This window comes from Canis aureus, chromosome 9, assembly GCF_053574225.1.
Source record: "Canis aureus isolate CA01 chromosome 9, VMU_Caureus_v.1.0, whole genome shotgun sequence".
Lineage (NCBI taxonomy): Eukaryota > Metazoa > Chordata > Mammalia > Carnivora > Canidae > Canis > Canis aureus.
This window is the reverse complement of record NC_135619.1, coordinates 47,225,570-47,248,623: the sequence shown is the minus strand read 5'-3', so window position 1 is coordinate 47,248,623 and position 23,054 is coordinate 47,225,570. Positions and strand designations below refer to the sequence as shown.

Sequence of the window (23,054 nt, the reverse complement as noted above, 5' to 3'; positions counted from 1 at the left end):
TAGAGGGAGACAGGGAGAAGCAGGCACCCTGCTAAGCAGGGAGCCTGATGTGGGGCTCAATCCCAGGACCCTGGGATCATGACCTGATTTGAAGGCAGATGCTTAATCTACTGAGCCACCCAGGTGCCCTGAAACTAGCATTCTTCTGTTACTAAAGTTAATGCACAGGGCTGTAGCAGAGGTAGAAAATGGGCAAATAGCTTCTTTTTAAAAAAGCTGTAGCATGGTTATTTGCATTCTCATTGCATCTGAATGAGGTGAGTGCAAAGATGAATCCATAGATCCTGCTGAATTTCTTCCCATTCTCCTGAATTCATGCTCACCTCTTAGCAGTTTGAGGCCAGCAGATGGGGCTGCATTTCACCCCCAAATCTTGTCTACAGTTTAAAAAAAATGTATTCAAGAGCCACTTGAATGTTTTATTAATAGTGATTTCTATCACTTGGCCTTTTCAGCGTCTGGGTTTGGAATTGAGTGGCTGACTGATTTTCATCTTCCTGTAACTGACTGTCTCAAACGGTCTGTAAGCATGTTTTGCTGGAGGACGGAGGTGGCCGTGGACCGGGCCTGTAGTACAGCTCATGGGGACCTCCGTTTAGCTCCCCTGCAGGGAGCTTCCCTACACTATCCACCCTGATTTCCCAAGAAATGTCAGAATTACAGCTTGCCTGGACAAATTTTGCATTCAGGGAGGGAGTTCCTCTCAGGTGGGCTCAATTGCATGCAGAGCGATGTGTTCTATTTTGGGGGAGTAGTCCATGAAAAAAGTTCAATTCCGTATGTACTCTTGCACACATATGTGATGCAGAATTCTTAAGCATGAAAATAGTGTGGGTAAAGGAGCCCGAAAACCCTAGAAACAGTACAAGGGATGAGGATTCAGGTCATGCTTGGCCTCTTTTCAGTTGATTCTTGAGAACTCTCACAGATAACAGTGGGGTTTGGAGACAGGACTGGAAGGGTATCACTTATGTTTTCATTACCAATATTCCCAGCTCTTTTAAGCCATTCTTCAGCTGAGTCTCCACCAGATGGTCCTGCGGACAGAGCCACTATTTGTGCCTCCCATTGACATCTTTTTTTCCGAGTGAGAGACTGCCCCATATGTTAGTACAATATGTCGCTCAAGGTGAAACATCAATTTGTGTTGGTGGGAACCTGCCATTTGCTGTCCCCCTTTTGCTCATGCCTTTCCCTGCCTCTCTGGTCTTTTCTAGGTCTCTGGCCTGTCAGGAGGACCATTGGTGCTGCAGTGGAAGCCAGCGGCTAAGTCTTGTGTATGGCGTGGTTAGGGTTGCAGCCTCTCACCTCTGCCTTCCTCCATTTTGGGCTGATTACTTTTGTGCTCTTCCTAAATGGTCTTCGGGCAGAGGCTGGCAGCTCGGGGGAGGTGCCCAGTGCAGGGCAGAACAATGAGTCCTGTTCAGAGTCATCGGACTGCAAGGAGGGTGTCATCCTACCAATCTGGTACCCGGAGAACCCTTCCCTTGGGGACAAGATTGCCAGGGTCATTGTCTATTTTGTGGCCCTGATATACATGTTCCTTGGGGTGTCCATCATTGCCGACCGCTTCATGGCATCTATTGAAGTCATCACTTCTCAAGAGAGAGAGGTGACTATCAAAAAGCCCAATGGAGAGACCAGCACCACAACGATTCGGATCTGGAATGAAACTGTCTCCAACCTGACCCTGATGGCCCTGGGTTCCTCTGCTCCTGAGATCCTTCTCTCTTTAATTGAGGTGTGTGGTCACGGGTTCATTGCCGGGGACCTGGGACCTTCCACCATCGTAGGTAGCGCAGCCTTTAACATGTTCATCATCATTGGCATCTGCGTCTACGTGATCCCTGATGGAGAGACTCGAAAGATCAAGCACCTACGAGTCTTCCTCATCACGGCTGCTTGGAGCATCTTTGCTTACATCTGGCTTTATATGATCCTGGCAGTCTTCTCTCCTGGTGTGGTTCAGGTTTGGGAAGGTCTTCTCACTCTCTCCTTCTTTCCAGTGTGTGTCCTTCTGGCCTGGGTGGCAGATAGGCGACTACTCTTCTACAAATACATGCACAAAAAGTACCGCACAGATAAACACCGAGGAGTTATCATAGAGACAGAGGGTGATCATCCTAAGGGCATTGAGATGGATGGGAAAATGATGAATTCCCACTTCCTGGATGGGAACCTGGTGCCCCTGGAAGGGAAGGAAGTAGATGAGTCCCGCAGAGAAATGATCCGGATTCTAAAGGATCTGAAGCAAAAACACCCAGAGAAGGACTTAGATCAGCTGGTAGAGATGGCCAATTACTATGCTCTTTCCCATCAGCAGAAGAGTCGTGCCTTCTACCGGATCCAAGCTACCCGGATGATGACCGGCGCAGGCAATATCCTGAAGAAGCATGCAGCAGAACAAGCCAAAAAGACCTCCAGCATAAACGAGGTGCACACCAATGAGCCTGAGGACTTTGTCTCGAAGGTCTTCTTTGATCCATGCTCTTACCAGTGCCTGGAGAACTGTGGAGCTGTGCTCCTGACAGTGGTGAGGAAAGGGGGGGACATGTCTAAGACCGTGTATGTGGACTACAAAACAGAGGATGGTTCCGCCAATGCTGGGGCTGACTATGAGTTCACAGAGGGCACTGTGGTCCTGAAACCAGGAGAGACCCAGAAAGAGTTCTCGGTAGGCATCATTGATGATGACATTTTTGAGGAGGATGAACACTTCTTCGTGAGGTTGAGCAACGTCCGCATAGAGGAGGAGCAACCAGAGGAGGGGAAGCCTCCAATAGTACTCAATAGTCTTCCATTGCCTCGGGCCATCCTGGCATCCCCTTATGTGGCCACAGTCACCATCTTGGATGATGACCATGCAGGCATCTTCACTTTTGAATGCGGCACTATTCGTGTCAGCGAGAGTATTGGTGTCCTGGAGGTCAAGGTTCTGCGGACATCAGGTGCCCGGGGCACAGTAATCGTCCCCTTTAGGACAGTGGAGGGGACAGCCAAGGGTGGTGGTGAGGATTTTGAAGATGTATACGGGGAGCTGGAGTTCAAGAATGACGAAACTGTGTAAGTAGCCTTTCCATATTCTATCTCCCTCCCTCCCATGCCATCTCTTTCTGTCCTTAAAATTCTCCCTCGTATTGCGTTACTGTCAAACTCGAGTCCCAGCACAGGTGTGCAGGATCAGCAGGCACCCCTGGCAGGTTCCGCATCCAAACCTTCCTTTGGTTTTCTCACTTTAAATTGTCTCTGGGCAGGAAATCCTGTGGCGGGATCTAAGGACACGGAGCATTCCATCCACTGGAGTGATAGCTGGTGCAGGTGTCGGGTGACAGAAGTTTTGATGTCGATTTTGGAGAATTCTTGTGACGACGCAGGAGCTAGGAAACTGGCTGGGTCTCTCCTTCCTCCTTTACTCAGGCCAAAGGCTCATATGAGCCTTGAGGCTGATCCTTTCCATCCTGAGGCAGTGCCAGTCCAATCAGAGCATCCTCAGGGAAGCAAGTGGCAGTGGCTTTTTTTTCCCCTGGGGCCATATTGCGACTATATTGTATAACCAGATTTCAGGCATCTCTCCTTCAATTTGGAAATTGCAAGGTTGGTTGAAACTCGGCAATCTCTTTAAATGCCTGTAAGCTATTTTATGGTATGAGACTTACCCAGTCTAGTGAGATGAGTCAATATAGCTTGGGTACTGGAGGCATCTTGCAGAAGCGGAATTCCCAGAGCGGTGGCCACCTGTCTTTAGTCCTAGGTGTGAGCTCAAAAATTGCCTGAGCAATGTTGGAGATGCCTCTTAGGAACTGGGGGAGAAAATACATCTTCAGTGTGGTCATTTCTTTTCATGGTCTAGAATTGTCCCAGAATACTTCTTGGGTTACTGGCCTGTTTAGCCCTTCAGACACTGTGTGTATCGCAATGTAAGGGCTCTCCCCATTGAGCCTTCTTATACTGGGTGTTCTGGGTTTTGCTTTGCTTTGCTTTGCTTTGGTTTTCTGTTTTTGTTTTTCTCAGATGGATAGCTTTGAAGAAGAAACAGAATGACTTACCCCAGGAATTGCAGCTTATGAGAGGGCAGACTTTCCAGGGTGACTGAGAAGGGGGAAACTTGTCTCTGAATTCCTGCTCATGTCCATAAGCAATAAGCAGCAGCAGGAGGGGGCATGAAGAACAAAAGGGGGTGTCTAGGAAGGGGGGTTGTCAAACTGCTCCAGGACACTGCTAAAAACACCCTGAGTGAGAAATGAAAACATACAACTTGTAGGAGAGTGAAGGACCCAACTCATGGAAAGGAGGGCCCATAGGACCAAGGGAGAGATGTCATAGCAGCGCTTCTTCTAGGCCCATTTGTGGGACAGGGCTCGATGGGTTGGGTGATGCTGACAACAGAGCTGGTTGAGCCATCCGGAGGACTCTGCTCTTGGCCTCCCTCAATCCTTTCCTAATGGTGTGACTTTGGGCAAGACATTTAGTCTTAGCTCTAGAACTGAACTGTCTCATCTGCAAAGTGGGAACAATACTTTTCTTGCCTGGAGGCAGGGTCAGGTCTTTCTTTTTGCAGTTCCTCCCTGCTCTAGGATTTACTGAGCCACAGACATGGGCACTCAGTGTAGGTCCTATTTGCACTGGCCGAAGATGAAACAGGGATATTGTCTCCTGAGGTGAAATAGCCATTGACAAGTTGATTTATTAGAGCTCTGTTTAGTCATTTCACCGGGAGGGGTAATCATTCATTAGCCCAAGTAAAAACCTGTGCCTTCTAGAGAATACTGTCCATTTATATGTGCTCTGGAGAGAGAGTTTATACGTACAAATAAAGGACAGGCCCTCGTTGGGTAGACAAACTGTGCAACTTCTCACATTTATGGCAGCGTAAGTATATAGGAGTACTGTCAGGCATTAAATGACATCAAGACTACAGCACTGGCTATGATTTAATGGACTAGTGGTTTCTCCAATTCGGTACTATCTACCAAGGGCACTAAAAAGTACTTTTTGACAGATCAAAGACTTGGCACCTAATTTCCTTGTCCCATTAACAATCAGTTGTGCACTCTAGATCTCTGAGTATGACTAACTCTTCCTGAAACCTATTTGTGTTTTCAGCCTGAATAATATCTTGGTGTAAGTGGGCTTATGAATGATCACTTCTGATATTGATTTTAAATGTAGATCAAGCTGCCCACATTTGCGATTTGGGTTCAAGTATTCCTGGGTTTGGTGAACAAGCTCTGTTGCCTGCTATTTCTTTACATCATTTTTTAGACTTCAGTAGACTTTAGACTACCTCTTGGTTTTCTTCCCTTCAGAAGAAGAATGAGTCCATAGCCTGTTAGTTGTCTGTCTTCACACCACAGCCCTACCCTTGGTACTTTAGATTGTAATTTTACAACTAGAGGCAGTGTGGTATAGCAGAAAAACCATGGACTGTGAGTACTCTGGTTTAAGAGTCTGGATATAGTTCTGATTCAACTGCAGAGTTGGGGAAATTTTATTAATTATGAGATTATTTCCTCTGATAAAATAGGGATAATAATACGTTTCTCACAAGGCTGTCATGATGATTCAAGATACTGTATACAGTTGTTTGTATATGGTATATGCTTAGTAAATGAGGCCATTAATAATTATATCATTGAATTAACAGTATTCTTCAGAAGACACAGCTGAGGTGATATGGGCTACTTGGATCTCTCTGTGACCCAAATTAATAAAACATGCTAGTCTGGGGGTTATCATGAAGATTCCTCATCAAAACTCCTAAAATATCAGAGCCAGAAAAGACCTCAGAATATCTTCTAGAGTAGTGTTTCTCAAATTTTCATGTGCTTCTGAACCATCCAGGAAGCAGATTATAGTTTGAAAGGTTGAGTAGGGCCTGAGATTCTGTTTCTAACCAGCTGTTGATGCTGTTGGTCCCGACTTAGAGTTGAAATGCTCTAAAACTCTTGGCCAAACCACAAGACCCAGGAAGAAAAGTGGCTTTCAAAAGCCTTGCTTAATTTACTCAAGAAGCCTTGCTTTCCAGTTCCAGCTTGCAATTCTAACTTAGCTAGAACCCAGCTCCTACCCTGAGACCTTGTTAATTGCAGTACCAATCTGGAAACTGAAATTGAAACCCTCAGGGTACCTAGACAGAAGCTGTGTGATGCCTGGAGCAGTTCCATCTTCCAATCCTTCCCTCTCTGTGTAACTTTCTTTGCCGACAAGCCTGGGAGCATTGGCAGTTTTGCCCTCAATACACTCTTCTAAAAACCTATTCAGGTTGAAGGCAGGCCTATGCTTTGTCAATACTATCAGGTTGTGCATTCACTCATTTGGTTTTATGCTTTACTTCTTCAAAAATGTCCTCAGTACCAGGGTAAGATAGAAAACCCTGAACTTTGAAGTCTGACAAACAGATGTGAATCTGTCACTCACCAACTGTGTAACTTGAACAAGTCATTTCACCTGTCCAAGCCCCAGGTATTTTGTTGGAATGACAGGGATAGTGGTATCTATCCTGCAGGGGAGTGATAAGTACTAGGTACAAATATGAAGAAAAGGCACTTTCAGAATGGTGCCTGCTCAGAGAAGGTGCTCGGTCATTCAACAAACATTTATTAAATGTCTGCTACATACTAGATACATTACTAGGGACTGGAGATAAATAAATGAATAGAACAGGCTGGCATTTCAGCTCTCAAGAATCTTCTTCAGTGAAGTGGATACTAGGTATACAGACAAATCAAAACACCTGGGAGAAGTGCTCTGGTTGAGATAAGCTCAATAAAAGAAATGAAAGCTCTTTGCTGTGTGCGTGACACCACTGAAGTTTCTAAAGCGACCTTGGCTAAGGACGTAGTAGTGAAACAGATGAAGCAGGGGTGGGGACATGATAACCTTAAGCCCACATTACAATAAACTCTTGACATTTGAGAGAGATCCTACTGACATCTTCATGATCTAGAAGAATCCCCACCTTTGTGACTATCACCCCAGTGCATCCTTAGAATTATGGCCTTTGAGCCTCCTGCAAACAATAAAAAAAAACCTTGTGGAGATATATATGCATGCTGCTGGCACATTAATCTCACTCGATAAACACACGTCTGCTCCTGTATCCCAGGCTCACAGCATGCCTCTGCAAAATAACAGAAAATGGCAGCTCATGAACCTTTGGGATCTCTGAGAATCGCCGATGTCAAATAGGCAAATGCCAAGTCCTACTATAATTAAATGGCATAGGCCTGCTTTGAAGAAGAATGGAGTATTAGCTGTGCCACATAGTTTCCAACAAAATTAGAATGTTAAAGCCCAAAAGTATCTGAACTCCTGCTTTTACAAATTATGAAGCTGAGATTCAGAGAGGGAAAGTGACTTGTCTAATATCGCACAGCTAGATAGGATAGAAAGTTAGAGCTGGCAAGATCTTGTTAGAGGCTACTGATTTAATGTCGCTCCCTCCCAGTTGGACTTTCTTATTTTTATCCATCAGAACAATGTTAACTTTGGAAAGCTTATAGAAATTCTTGGGTGAAAGATGCTCTGGAAGTACAAATCCAAAAGTATTATGTGGCTAATATCTTAACTTAAAAAATAGCATACTATGGGCTATTTTTAATCTCTCAGTTCACCTTGAGACTTTCAGGAAGAAAAAGTATTGAGCCCATAGAAATAAAAAAAAACTATCTTTATGATCTCTTACTGAGAAAAGGTATGACAAGTAGAGCTAGGACATCTTTTAGGCAGTGCTTGTTCAATGAAATAATTTTTTTCAAAATTATGCCGGGCATTCTCTTCCAGGTGTTCTTTTTCTGTGAAGTTTCAACCCCAGGGAATCTTTTCCATCGAAATCTGGAGTGCTCCAGGACATAATTTACTCCTTCTCCAAATTACTAAAACACAGTAGGCCTTGTCTTTTTTCTTTGGCTCAGCAAGGTGTTAGGATAGTCTCTTCCCTTGCCATCAGGGAGATGCTTTGCCCCTAGAACACCTTTTCTGTGCTTGAGAAAAGTCACAAGCTGCATGTAAGGTTAGTGAGGGTAAGAGTAGGGTGGAAGTCATGGTCATGCTCCCTCGGGTGGCATCCCACCCTTTCTCTTTTCTTCTGCCTTCAGTGCCTGAATTCCAGTAATGGGGTTTCTCTCTGGCTTTAGGTAAACAGTCACTTACCTGGACCGATGGCTTTGTGGAACTCACAGTGGAGCTATGTACATGGCTCAGAGTGATCCTGAAGAAGGGCATCCATATCTAACCCAGTTGTGGAATGGGGTATTTAACAGTACGATGCAACATTTCAAATATTGATGTTCAACTATAGTTCTTTCCCTCTGGGCCCACAGGATGATTAAAGGCTATGTGGCCTTCTTAACAGAAGCTTTGGCTATTGTGTCCAGAAAGGCCTTACATTCTGATAATTTTTTTCATTTTAATTACTGAAATTGTCAGATTATATCAAAAAAGATCATATGCCAACTCCAGGATCCAGAAAGCATCGCAAGCCTACTTAAACTTTACATGTCTACAAAAATCTCCACGAGTCCAGAGCCTTCCTGGTTAATTTTAGGGTGTGAGGTGCAGGATCTCCTGGCAACCTTGGATTGGTCAACATTCCCTTTGCCTGACTTGATTAGAGAGCCTATGCAGCAGAGCAGTCTATGCAGCAGAGCTTACTCCTGCTCTTGTCATACTGGCTTGCCCTCTGGTGACTCAGTGGTGCAGGGTTGGAGATTCTACAAGGGAGAATGTTAGGTTGAAGAGAAAGGAGCATAGTGATTGGAGATGATTACATGACTGGCCAGTCAGGAAAAGAACCAGTCTTATCTTCAGAGGAGGCTTTCCTTCTTGGAGAGGAGCTAGTTGGGCTTCAGGCAATAATAGAAAAGGGATACTGATGGAGATCCTGCCCTGCTTATTTTGTTTCGACTCTTCTGGTTCTTCAGGTTAAAGTTTCCGTGTTCATTCACAAGAATGGTAGAAAGGGACAAAGCTAGGTGGATGGGTGGGGAGGATTTTTTTTTCTTTTTTCCAGGTTCATTAAAAAAAATTTATTGGAGTTTAATTTGCCAACATATAGCGTAACACCCAGTGCTCATCCCATCAAGTGCCCCCCTCAGTGCCCGTCACCCATTCACCCCCACACCCTGCCCACCTCCCTTTCTACCACCCCTTGTTCATTTCCCAGAGTTAGGAGTTGGGGAGGGCTTTCTTGTTGTCCAGCCTTTCATCAACTTCCCAGTTGAATCTGGGTGGTAGACAAGCACTAATTTCTTATCTCCCCTTTGGCGGTGACGCTGTCAGTTCCATGAAGAAGGTAGTAGAGTTTAGAGCTATTGTTTTCTGCTTAATCGAGGTATTGTTTTCTTGTTTTTTAAAAGAGAAATTAAATTGTGCTTCCAGAAGCAATAGGAAGTCTTGGCAAAGAAGCGGTCATATATAATTGACAGCTGGAGGGAGAGAACTCCTTGATCTGCAAATAGAGCAAAATCCTCATACTTAATGAATTCTGCACAAGTCCAGAAGTGTTTTGCAGGAACTAAATACTTTGAGGGTTTTGCTAAATGACCACGAAGGAAAGCGCTAGGTAAACATTCTCGGGTGGCATGATAGTTACCATTCATATATTCCCATTCCTATAACCTGCCAGGTGCCCAAGTAGGAAATATCTACATATACAGAAATGAAGATAGAATTGAAGGTGGAACTTACTCGTTATGGAGAAATTTGTTCTTCTGAAAACAGAATTACCCTCCACTAGATATGTGTATACACTTGAATTTAGCTATGGATGTGGCGCCATCCTGACCCCTCCTAGCTAAGAGCATGCATAGACATAACCTGGTTAACCTGTCCTTGCATGAGCCCAGTCTGGTTATCACTTGCTGGTTGGGATTCATCAGCTAGTTACATATGGTACCAACAATGCCCTATTGTGGGTTCTTTAGTTGGTGCTTCCAAAATGAGTGACATCTTGATAATAACTCAATACCAAGAATATGGCTACAAAACAAATGCTGGGTTATAGATGACTAATATCACTGTTACCCTCGTAGTCCATCTCTTTCCAGAGCCACTGGCCTTGATTTGTCTGCCTTCAGGTGTTGTCTTTGTGAGTCCCACATGATTTTTGCTTGTGTACCCTATTACCGCCTGACCGGCTCTGAGCGGTGGTGATCTGGGGTGAGCCCCGTGCCACCATCGCTAGGGCTAACCATGGCCCCAGCTGCAAATCTTCACATGTGTTTGCTTTATTTCCCTGCTCACACCTTACTTCCTGTTTGAATACTATTGTCTCACACTCACTGTTTCTTCTAAATGTTTAGTGCTGCAGCTTTACTTTCTGTCATGCTCCAGTCACTGTCACCACAAGAGCAGTGGTTTCTACTTCTGTCACACTGCACGCCTTCCTCTCTGCTTCCTTGAGTCCTTGTGCTCGTTTTTCCTCTCCTGGTCCCTGCGTCCTTTTCCCTCACACTGCTGGCATCTGTACTGGTGTTGCCTGGTGTCTACTGTCTGACCTGTGACTTCTTCAAGTGATCAGGAACAGCCTTAGGAAAGCCTGTCACATGGACAGAGAGAAAGAGCTTCACCATCATACCAAGAAGATCACTATCCCTCAGGAAGCAAATCACTCACCGTGGTGCTTTTTCCCTTCACCACAAAGTCTTTGCCTGACTGTATGTCAAGATGAGAGGGTTGAATTGTAGGGAGCAGCACAGACCAGAGGTGGTAGCAGAAAGCTGTCAGACAAGAGAGCCCTGGACCACCTTCTCTGTTGGATGCTCTCCCTGCTGGGCCATGTGGTCTCGGTCTCCTGGCGTCTCTGCTTCTCTCTGTGGCTTGCTCCCTTATTGCTTCCAGCTTGCAGTGATACCTTACAGACCAACTGTTCTAGTTCGTGAGTCCTCTTTCCATTTAGCTCTCGGCTCCTCCCTGGAAAGACTTTTTACCTCAAATTCTCAAGAGAGGGAATCTTATGGGTCCTTTCTTTTTTCCCCCTTTCCCTACTTGGCCATGTTAAAGTCCACTGGCTAGATATGTCTTGTTTGCCCCGAGTCAAGCCAAGATCTCCTTTTTATTTTTTCCAGATTTTATTTATTTATTCATGACACACACACACACACACACACACACACACAGGCAGAGACACAGGCAGAGGGAGAAGCAGGCTCCACGCAGGGAGCCCAATGTGGGACTCGATCCCGGGTCTCCAGGATCAAGCCCTGGACCAAAGGTGGTGCTAAACCGCTGAGCCACCCGGGCTGCCCCAAGCCAAGATCTCCTTACCCCAACAGTTAATGCCATGCCACATGGTGGGGTGGAAAAGTGAAGTTGCTGTGAGGATTCCACAGTAAGCTACCTAAGCTGTGGTGTCTGTAAGTGGTGGCAGCATCACTTAGAAGAAAGTACCAGCTTAGCCAGTCATCTGTCACCTCAGATGGCACATACAAGGTCTGCAGTGCCTCAGAGAGAGCACTGATTTCACTGTGGTCTGTGCTGGGGCCATTGGCTGGAGAATGACAGAAATAGCCTCCTCTGGAGGCCCCAGCCTGCTCAGATTCATCAAGCTGACCAAGATTGATGCAACCAAGATGAAACTGGCCTCTCTGCTCAGATTAACAGAAAACATTCCTAGTGGGTGATGCTCAGTGGCACAAATCTCAAGGCTACCAGGGTCACTTCTCTCCCCTTTACTCTGTTCTAGTCTGTCCTTTCCAGGAGACTAGCGTCAGAAGATGAACTGCTGTCATTTTTGACTGTGCTATTTGGGTACTGAGTCACTTTCAAAGCCTCTTCCTGGGTTTGGGTTTCCAGACCAGCCTTTGTTCCAGACTGAGGCAGAAAGCTTTCTACCTCCCAGGCTTGCCAGGGACAGAGTGACAGGCTTTCCTTCACCACCCCTCCCCTGCCAGACAGCTGGTCAGCTGGACTTAGCCAGAGCCAGCAGGCACCCCCTCTTTGTCTTTGGAGCTGTAACTTGATGCGCTTCCAGGAACTCCCCGGAAGCTAGAGCATTCCCATCTCCAGGTGGCATAGTGTGTGACTCTGTCAGCTGCCCGTGTTCCCGGGCACAGGGCTAGGCTGTAAGATAGGACTCCTATGTGTCGGTTGTGGTTAGTTCATAACCGCTGTCCAGGGGACCATCCTGGGAAAGGCTTTGGAGCTGTATCTGACCTCATCTGTGGCTATGAGAAGGAAGGCCAAATAACCGCCTCCTCTAGTACTGGGAGGACAGATGGAAGGAACTGGGATGGGATAAAGAAACTCAGAGTCTCAATTTCAGTGAGGTGCGTTAGTGTGAAGTTGCCACTCTGTCATGAGGCCAATCTTAATGGGAAGAAACCCCTTGAATCACTCTCTTCTGTATCGTACATAACACAGAACTTTCTTTTATTCCCTGGATGAATCCACAAATTCCCACTGGACATATGAAACATATAATTTCCTTGTCAGACCAGAGTCTTCCAGAATTCCTGCTAAGCTAGTGGGTTTCATAAACTAGATCAGTGGTTCCTATCACAGTCCATTTTAATTATCTGCCCTTCCTCATGGAACCCATATTTTAGAAGATTCACTGAAAATTAATTAGATTTTCATAAAATACAGCAAAAGATAACTTGTGTTACTACAATGAGTTAATCTAATTCTAGCCAAAGCAAAGAGAAATGACATTTTAATTAACCCATGTGGACTGCTGGAGGAAAATAGACTTTCTAGTTTGGCGGGTTGGGGAGTGAGTAGAATGAAGACAGCCAAGAGCTCACTTTCAAGGCAACTGTCTGATGCGGAATGCTTTAGAAATATTAGGCACTAATTGTTTAAAGTTATTTTGATGAAGGTGACCCCCATGGGGAGATCAGTATACTGGAGAATATATCAGAATATATCAGATTATAGAACCAGGTGTTGGTTACCTAGGCTTTACCATTGTTCAGACCTCGGGGGAAAGACTACTATTGTTTTTTTTCTTATATAATAAAACGTTAAATATTTACATGAAAATATTTTTAAAAATAAGGATTTGTCATACCTTAGGGTTAACATCATCACTTTTTTGGATTAGGTAACAGAGCCTAAGAAATATTAAGAAATTTGCCCTGGAACACAGAGCTTTGAAGGGCAGGCATCAAAACCTAGATCTTCTGATTCTAAATCACACATTCTTTCCACTATGTCTTATATTTTAATGTCAGAGTAAGGTCATGAAGCTGAAAGCAGCAGACTTTCTCCTCAGATGGAAGAAGTTAAGGGCACATCACCCATCCCTTAACAGCAAGAGTTGGATGCTTTCCTTTGAATTCAGGGGCAACTGGGCTCAGGGAAGTTGTCAAAGGCCAAAACACCCAGGTCAGAAATCTGAATTCATCACCCTTGACTGCTGGCCCAGACCCACCTGTGCCCAAGCTGGTGCACAGAGGATTCCTGTTTGTGCCACTTCACCAGCAGGAACAACCAACAGATGAGGCTTTGGCCAACTGCCTGGGGAAAAGGGCAAGGCTGGCGCAGGGCCATGTGTTCAGATGCAGGGGGCTCCTCTGAGGCTGTGCCTATCAGATCAGGTGTCTGAGGGCATCCAGGATCAAGGCTTAGAGGAAGGGATGATAAGAGAGAGCAAGAGGGGCTCCGCTGGAGGTCCCCCCCGCCCCTGCCCCAAGAGCCTACGAGAGCCTCAGTCAGTGAGGCCAGAAGCAACAGGAGAGTGGAAGTAGGACACAGACGCCCTTCACTCAGGATACAGCCAGTAGATACCATTAGGCTCCTACTGTGAGCTGACACAGTGAGAAGCGGCCCAGTTCTGGTCCTCAGGAAGTTCCCAGGCTGGCAGGAAGAGAACTATATTGACAGAGTTGCATATGTGGAATTTAAGAAACAAAACGAACAAGCAAAGGGAAAACAGAGAAAGAGAAGGGTAAGCCAAGAAACAGACTCTTTATAAGAGAACACATTGATGGTGATCAGAGGGGAGGGGATGGGGGATGGGGGAAATAGGGGATGGGGATTAAGGAGGGCACTTGTGATGTGTACCAGGTGTGGTATGGAAGTGTTGAATCACTGTATTGTACACCTGAAACAAATATTACCCTGAATGTCAACTAACTAGAATTTAAATAAAAACTTAAAGAAAGAGTTGCTGTAGAAGAGGAGGCCTCTTCAAGCTGTGGCTACACAGAGGTACTGCCATCTGGCTTTGTTGATTCAGTTTGCAGGCACTAGAGGTGACATCCTCGTGCAGTTACCCCAGAAGGACTTGTTAAGAAAAATGGCTAATTGGCTTGGCTTGTGGGGCACCCATAGATCGAAGTACAAGTTGGCTTCAGGATTAAACAGTACCTGAAGGCAATACCATGTCCTCAGACCAGAGCAGCACTCAGTTCTTCCCCATGCCTACCACACAACATAGAGACACCAAAAAATGGCTGTTGAATGAATGAGTGAATGAATGAATGAATGAACAGAGTGAATTCCTGGCATGTCCTCTGGCTCTGTACCACTTCCAGTGTATAGCAAGCCCAGTGGGGCATGGGACTGGAACACACCCCTCAGGCATGAAGACCAGGGATGCCCCGCTCTCCGTGCATGTCTCCTCTCCTCTCGCAGTTTCAGTGAGGTCCATGGGACTGTCTGAGCTCGGGTGTCCCTGAACTTCTGCACAGCCTGACCCCTGCCTGGCACCAGCTCCTCAGAGGGTCTGTTCCTTGGCTGCTCAGCTACCTCTGAGTACGGGCTGCCTCTCATGCTCAGGAGACACCCTGTAATTCAATTAGGAGCTCCCTCCAGGGAGCATGTAATTATGTCCTATCTGGGCCTTGTAATGACAGCCCCCTGCCACCGCGCAGGGAGCTGCCCTGCTCAGCTGCCCAGAACCTTTCACTGGGAGGGAACTAATCTACTTAGCCCAGATTGGATGCAGCTCTGCGTAGTACTTCCCTGACGGCCTCAGAAGGAGTCCCCACCAGCAGAAAGGAGGGGACCTGAGGGTTTACTCCACCCTGCTCTGCTTCTTGCCATGAGCCCTCCTTCCCAGGGTTGTTCTTGGCTGAGTGGGAGGCTGAGAAGCCCATTCTCCTCTCATGGTCAGAGCCCCTGGGTGTCCCCCAGCCCTCCTGGGGTTTAGAAGGGAGAGGAAAGGTGATTGAAGACATTCGCCTGTTTTCCATGTTAGCTTGGGGGAAGAGGGGTGTTAGGTCTATTGAGTTACCTGGTGTTTCGCCTGGATGATACAAACGTTGCAAACATCATTGCACCTGATGTTTTGAGCGGTAGGAGAATTGCCTTAGCTCTGTGGGTGAATTTCTTTGCTCCGTTGAGCTTGATTTCTGTGAAATATTTTAGATGGGGAAGTGCCTCAGTCTGATGTGGAAACTGCTCAGAGTGGCCTCCTCCTTCCACCTCCCTGCCTGCACCCTGAGCCCTCCTCTTAAGGAACCCAGATCTTTTCCTTGCTGTTATGTGGGATCTGCCAAAAATGCCACTGGCAACCTGTACTGGGTTGAAAAGAGTCCCCCCTGCCTCATCCACCCAGATTTGTGTCCACCTAGAACCTAAGAATGTGGCCTCATACTCAGTTAGGGTTGGCCCTAAATCCTATGGCTGGCATCTTTATCAGAAGGCCAAATGATGACAGAGGCAAAGATGCGAAGAATGCAGCTATAAGCCAGGGAGTCCCAAGGATTACTGGCAAACACCAGGAGCTAGGAGAGAATCATGGAGTAGATCCTCCCTTAGAACCTCTAAAGAAGGAATCAACTCTGCTGATCTTGATTTCAGAGCTGTGAAAGAACAAATTCTGTTGATACATACCCTTAAGCCTACAACATTGTGATAGTTTATTGTAGCAGCTGTAGGAAGCTAATACCCATCCCTGCATAATGCCTGCTCTAGACTTCAGTGAGTAAGGGACCTCATGCTCACGGTCAAAAGACAGAGGCAGAGGAGAGCATTGCTGGTGGGGTTAACTGTCATCAGGATGCTGACCCACAGCTTCCCGGAGCAGGGCAGGCCAGAGTTCATTTCACAGCTTTGTTATATATGGACTGTAATTGGTAACCTTTCAAATTCCTGTTTATAAATTATATGAGGGTCTAGAAAAAAAATGTCCACCTTCTTTAAGCCATTTAACCCAAATCAGTTTAGTTACTTTATTACAGCTATTATAATGGCCTCTTTCGTCTTCTGGTCTCCTTGGTTCTGCTCCATTGGTAGTGTAGTTCTTAAATAATTGCCCAGAGGCTCCCGCTGATGCTCCCTAAACTACATGACCATTTCTCCCTTTCCACTATTCCAATGGATAAACCCTGAGCCACTGACAACAATCCCACTGTGTGGTAAAGAGTCTTCCATCTTGTGACTGGGAGGCAACACAAAGGCCTGTTCTCCAGATCCTGTCTCTCTTTGGTGTTCCCTAGTGCCTTGCAGCTGGCTCTGAGATGCAAATGTGTTACCTGCTTGTCCTGAAATGCAGATATGTTACTTTCTCCCTTCTGTAAGATGAGGCAGGCCTGGCTGGAACATGACAGCTAGAGAGCAAGGGAGCCATGATTATGATGAAAGGAGGACAGCCCTCACAGGTGAGTAGGGGACACACTGGATGAGCTTCAGGGATCTAGAAGACAGAATTTTGCTTTATCACCAGTGAGATTGCCAATGACAGAAGTGTGAGAGCAACAATGTGGGTAGAAGCCCATATACACATGGGAGGATAATAAAGTAGGGTGATTAAGTGCATAGACCAGGTGTCACACAGACCAAGTTGGCAGCCCTAGCTTGCCTACTTACTGGTGATGTGAGCTAGGGCAAGTTACCTAACCTTTCACTTCACTTCACTCATATGTATAATGTGGATAATAATAGTACCTCCCTCATAGGGTTGGCGTGAGGATTGAAAATGACTGTCAGACAATTAACACAGTGCCTAGTCTAAATCACTCATCAGGTGTATCATGCTAGTCATTAATTAAGTAATTAATGAATAGGATCTTGGCCATGTCACCACCATCCTGACCTATGTGGGCCAGCATTTTTCCCAGGTTCTCCCATTAGTGATCATATTCCGTCTCTGAGCCCAAGGTGAGCTTTTAGGAAGACAGTTGATCTAAAGATAGAAAGCCAGAGTCTTGTCTGGAGGAAGGTGGAGGGAAATATCATTATCCGGGCTTTCTTTGACGATGTCAGGGAACATGACAGGCTGCTCTCCAAGGAGAGAGCAGCTTCAGGCCGGGGTGAGAGATGACCTTGGGGTTGATGCCTCTGCATTCTGGTGTGGACTTTATGAAACTTGGTTGGGAGATGAAGGGAAAGCAAGAAGGAATATGGAGAGAGAAGGAGAATAAAAGGAGAGGAGGGGCTGGGAGGATAATTACATATGAAATTGCTTGCCGGTGGGAGGATGGGGCTGGGACAACACAATAATGATAATGCAGGCTCCCGAGGACTCTTGGGTATCTCTGAGCGTCATGTAGGCAATGTTGAATCCTGTCTCACTCGACTTGCCCTCTAGGCCCCATGCTACACCCAGAGCTTGTTGCTGATCAGGAAGCTTACACAGAACAATTATTGTTCTGGAGTCGAGTCCCATCTATGGGCTCCTGTGATGAAACCTACAAACCCATGGACCTGAACTTCTTCAGATGGAGAACCCTGCTCTTGATGGCCAGGTGGTCTGGCGCAAGGTGAGCGCCACTCCCAGGGTGCTGTCCAAGGTGCTGCCCCTCTCCCATGCCTCCCAGAAGAGGAAGTTGACTGACCAAAGAATTAAACCTTTTCCAGCCGGATTCTGGTTTTCCCAATGAGGGCTTCACACATTTCCTTTTTACCCTTGTATTTGGAAGTGACTCACCCTTGCCTTCATCTTAGGTAAGCAAGGCAATTTTCCATCACCTAATGAAGTGCCAAGTAAGAAGATTGCCATTTATTTAGTACTTGCCATGTGCCAGCTGTTATACTAGGTGTGTGACATGTATTATTTATGATCCACCAATCCTACATTGGTATAACCCCATCCCAGCCCTGACCACTCTGCTTGTGCTTCATTGTTCATGGCAAGGGTTATTACTAAATTGAAGTCAGACATTTGAAGATTAAGCTTGGGCTTTATAGGTGTTCGTCCTTCCCACAGTTGTGCAGAGTCTTCAACTAAAATTTCCCATGGTTGGGGCATGAGGATGATCACTGACATTGTTCCTCTTGGCTCCGAACACCTAGTTGTTTGATTCCTGCCTTGATATGTCCCCATTCACATCTCTTCCCTGCAGAACTCTTGGTTTCTCCCCCGCTTCTGTTCTCCGACCTGGCACTTCCTAACCGCTGGTTAAATCTTGCCCTTGCATGTACTTGTTGAAGCATATGTAATTGCCATTTGTGTCTGTCAAAAATAATCATTTTGGCCACTTCATGTGGCTCATCCAACACTAGTGTTCTTAGCTTGTCTCTGTATGAACATTGCTGCCTCTAAAATTCCCGCAAGCTATTTCCTGAGCAAGAGGAGACAAAATGCCTGCCTGTTCCCATCCTTCATCTCCCAACACTTGGAGGTTCCCCACTTTTTAAATGGTCACTGTTACTGCCACCACCCAAGGCTGAAGAGACTTTCTTTGTGTTGGGTTTAGACCTTAGCTATGGTGTCTGAATGTCTTTCATATCCCTTTCTGCCTATGCCTTCCCCCATGCCAACAAAGCAAGGAAGTCAAGAAACAAAAACCAAACCAAATGTGATATTACACAGTATAAATTACAAGAACATTAGCTTTGGAGGCAAGTGAACCTATGTTTGAACCCTGACTCTGCCACTCCTTAGCTGTGTGTAAAAGTTTTCTATTGCTTATAATGAGTTATCTCTCAGTTTCCATGGATCAAAGTCTAGACACAACTTAGCTGAAGTCAAGGTGTTGGCTAGGACTGCTGTCTTATCTGAGGCTTGGTGTCCTTTTGGGTTGCTGGCAGAATTAATTTCCTTGTATGGCTGGCTTCTTCAGGGCCAGCCAGAAAGAGACTCTCACCTCTTTTAAAAGGCTTTCCTGATGAAGTCAGGCCCACCCTGGATCATTTCCCTTCAAGTCAAGGGCTTAGAAGTCAATTAACTAGGGACCCTCATATCCCTATATGCAAAATCCTTTCACCTGTGCCTTGTAATATAATCATGGCACATAACCTTTACCATGTCCACAGATCCCACTCACACTTGAGGGATTGTGCAGAGCATGTATGGAGGGAAGGGAAAGAATTTTAGGGCCACTCTAGGTTTCTGCTAGAATGCTCCATGACCTCAGATAAATTGCCTAATCTCTCAAAGATTCAGTTTCTTTACCTGGAATAAAAGGATGATAAAACCAGCCATATGGAGTTATTACAAAGACTGAATGACATATAATATGTCTTAAAGAGTGGCAGACAGTAGACGCAAACACGATTTCCTTTCTTTTGTTGTTCATCTGTCCTGCCTTCTCTGTGATTTGAAATACTGTAGAAAACTATTCCAAGTAGTCAGAATGATGCCAGAAAGTATAACTAATCCTTTTTATTTGTGGTAGTTACATTCCAGAGTCATTGCAAATACTGAATTAGTGAATACTAAAGGATTGCATGGCCGGGAAGTGCAGCTGGTTCCTTCCAGCCTCTCTCTGGTCACAGAATTTCCATTAACTGGTGAAACTTTACTTTTATGTTAAGTATATTTCTGTTTAAGGATGCCTTATTTAATATACACTGTTGATGAGCTTGCATTTGACAGCCCTGTAGCTCATACTTGAATGAAGCTCATCTAATACAGAGATTTTCTCCATAAGGCATATGGCAACCTTCTTGCCCTTAGGAACACAAGAAGGCACTTCAGCACTATGCTGGGGGCCATTTATTTATTTTTAAAATTTTTGTAATTTTTCTTTTTTTTAAGATTTTATTTATTTATTCACAACACACACACACACAGAGAGAGAGAGGAAGAGAGAGAGAGAGAGAGAAAGGCAGAGACACAGGCAGAGGGAGAAGCAGGCTCCATGCAGGGAGCCCAACATGAGACTCGATCCCAGGACTCCAGGATCACACCTTGGGCCAAAGGCAGGCCCTAAACCACTGAGCCACCCAGGGATCCCCAATTTTTGTTTTTCTTAAGTGAACTCTAGGCTCAACACGAGGCTCAAACTCACGACCCTGAGATCAAGAGTTGTATGCTCTACTGTTAGAGCCAGTCAGGTGCCCTGCTTGGGAGTCATTTTAAACAGCAAAATACAAAAACAAAACAAAACAAAACAAACCACCAATGTGAAAAACTTGACATTAAATAGACCACAGAAAGACACTTGTTTACAATATGAGATGAAACAAGAAGGCAGAGCATCACCTTTGTCAACCAGCTGGGAGCATGTAGTCAGGTGACCCAGATTTTATAAACATGTATATGTATATATACACAAGTGGCTTATTTTTTCATGGCTAGATTCAGGCACAGGACGTAAGGCCAGAAGCAAGCATCCTTTCCCCCCTTTCTCTTGCTGGGACTCCTTGGAGAGCATTTATCCCCTCAATACATTTCACAGGTCTTCTGAGGTACCATGAAAAGAGAGAAACTGAGTCACTACTGATTTTTAAAAAAACCCTCATTTGCCTGTCACTTAGTACTAAGAGGCAAAATGTGTTTGGATAGCCTTTTGAAGACAAGGACTAGCCCCTGGGCTTTGCTGCAAACCCAGATTCCTGCCAGAGGTGCTTTGGCTTGAACTTCCTGGATATGGCATTGTGGATGCTATGGCTCTTGCATTGCCCAGAGTGGGAAGACACCCACAGTGGCCAGTACATTTCCAAGAAGATCGAAGAGGTGATGCCCAAGTGGCTAGGGCTGGGTGTGGGTCAGCCAACCACAGCGTCTTTTCCTCTTTTTTGCATGTGGTGAAGGCCTGCAAGCAGCCCCAGCTGGCTGTGGCTTTGAGACACATGCATAGTGTTGCAGAGAAAACCTTATACCAAGCCTCTACTTTGGACACTCGGAACATGCTTTCGGTTCTGCCTTCCTTCCTTCCTCCTCTGCTTTATTTTTTTTTTTAAGATTTTATTTATTTATTCATGAGACACACACACACACACACACACAGAGGCAGAGACACAGGCAGAGGGAGAAGCAGGCTCCATGCAGGGAGCCCGACGTGGGACTCGATCCCGGGTCTCCAGGATCACACCCTGGGACAAGGGCGGCGCTAAACCGCTGAGCCACCTGGGCTGCCCCCTCCTCTGCTTTAAAACCAGCTTTGCTGATGCTTGTCTTTCCACTTCTTCATTGGTGACATTGGAACCCTTCCCTTCTTCCTACCCTAACTATGGCTCATTAGAACCCAGTAGTGACAGCCGTGTATGCTGGAGAGCAACCACTGTGTAGCCAAAAGTGGGGCTGGGGATTCAGTGTTGGGCAGCAGGGTGGTACAGTGGTTTTCTGGGGCAGGCGAGCTCATTTGTTCCTTTTGTCCTTCTGTTCCCCCTCCCCTACCCCTTTTATTGAACCAGAGGAAAACAAAACAATGATCTGTTTGGCAACGTGGCTATTTTGGGGTACCAAACCTGCCATCAGTGGGGAGCCCTTCTGTATCATCAGTAGGCAAAGCAGTAGAGCAGAGCCCTGTGCTTTGCAACTGATACAGCAGAGCAGCATCTCTACTGAAGGGGCCAGGCTACCCATTTTCTTCATTAAGAAGTTAAACAGCAGACTTGATTCTATATTTAGAAATCACACCTAGGTGCAACTGTGATTGTGCACGTACCAACCAACCCAGCTGGCACCACTGCCTTTGCTCTGTAGTGACTTGCTGAATTTCATAATGGGGCTGTATGAAATCCAGAGTGAATTGAATGGGAGGTTTAGAGGCTTTGTGTGAAATTGACACATTAGGGCTTTGGAAGTGGATGAGGGATTCTTCCCTGAGACTTCTCATTCAATTTGGGAGCCAAATAATCAAGCATCTACAAAAAGGAAAAGAGAAATCAGAATAGGATTTAATCTGAGAATTTCTATCCCTCATATAAACCACATCTTATAATAAGAAATATGCTTTTCCATTTCTTGCCCAGTCAGAGAATGTGATTAATGGGTACCTAGTAAGTTCAGGGCACAGGGCTAAAAGGGGTTACCAAATGTCTTCATTTACAAAGTCCTGCTGAGCTCCTAACCTGTGCCAGCGCTATGCCTGGTGAAGAGTAATGTTAGAGAGTGTCGGGCCTTAAAGAACTTACTGTTTGTCAGGAGACATCAAATAAGTGAACCAACAAAATGATTTGCCATTTTAGAGATAGTCCCTAAATTCACGGAATTTACACTCTTGTTAGGAAGGCAAAATATAAACCTATGAGCATTAAAACAAAAACAAAAACCTTTGAAGACAGAAACAGAAGAATGCAATTGACAACTGAATTATACAGATTCTAATGACTATAAAAATTCACTAAAAGAGATCATTATGAGCTGGGGACAATCCAAGAGACTTCCTTTTGGAAGTAGGTTTTAAGCTACATTTTGAAGGGTGGATTACTTCTGTTTTTTTGCTTCCTAGAGAAAGTCTTAGTGTCGAACGGAGGTGAATGGAAGGAGAGGCTGTGGCTCCCGAAGGAGAAAGATTTCTCTAAAGATTTTTCTGATATCAGGTATTAATGTATTCTTTCAACCAACCTTGTTCCAGTCCAAGCTCCATGTTGAATATAGGGACAATCCACACACAGCCTCTGTCCCCGTGTTGTTCACAGTCTGGTGAGGGGCAGATATACAGACAGAAAACTAGAATACAATGAGATGAGTCCTATAGGAGGTGAATGATCCTGGTGTAGTGAGACCTTCCAAGAGGAAATGATGAACCATGGGGGAGGGGCCAGGAGAGGGGCATGGATGTCAGGAAAGAATTCACAGAGGATAAGCAAGCACCTAAGTGCTATGGAATGTGTACAAAGCTAACAGCCATGTTACATTTCAGCACCCAGATAGAAGGGGAGAAGGCTTCTGGCTTTCTGGGGGCAGAGAGAAGTGTGGGATTCTAGAACAGCAGCAGCAAAACCACCAAGTTGCTATTGCTCTGAGAACTCAGATCAGCTCTGGGATCTAGAAT

General features: G+C 45.6%; 1 protein-coding gene across 5 annotated transcripts in view; it reads left to right on the top strand.

The window, feature by feature from the left end:
- The window catches only part of SLC8A3 (solute carrier family 8 member A3), a 141,453-nt gene that overhangs the window by 18,313 nt on the left and 100,086 nt on the right, over positions 1-23,054 (top strand). For all 5 annotated transcript variants that reach the window (XM_077909793.1, XM_077909790.1, XM_077909794.1 and 2 more), the window contains exon 2: positions 1,218-3,063. In XM_077909793.1, coding sequence (XP_077765919.1) covers positions 1,280-3,063 — 1,784 coding nt within the window. In that variant the 5' untranslated portion in view covers positions 1,218-1,279. The remainder of the gene's footprint in view (positions 1-1,217; positions 3,064-23,054) is intronic.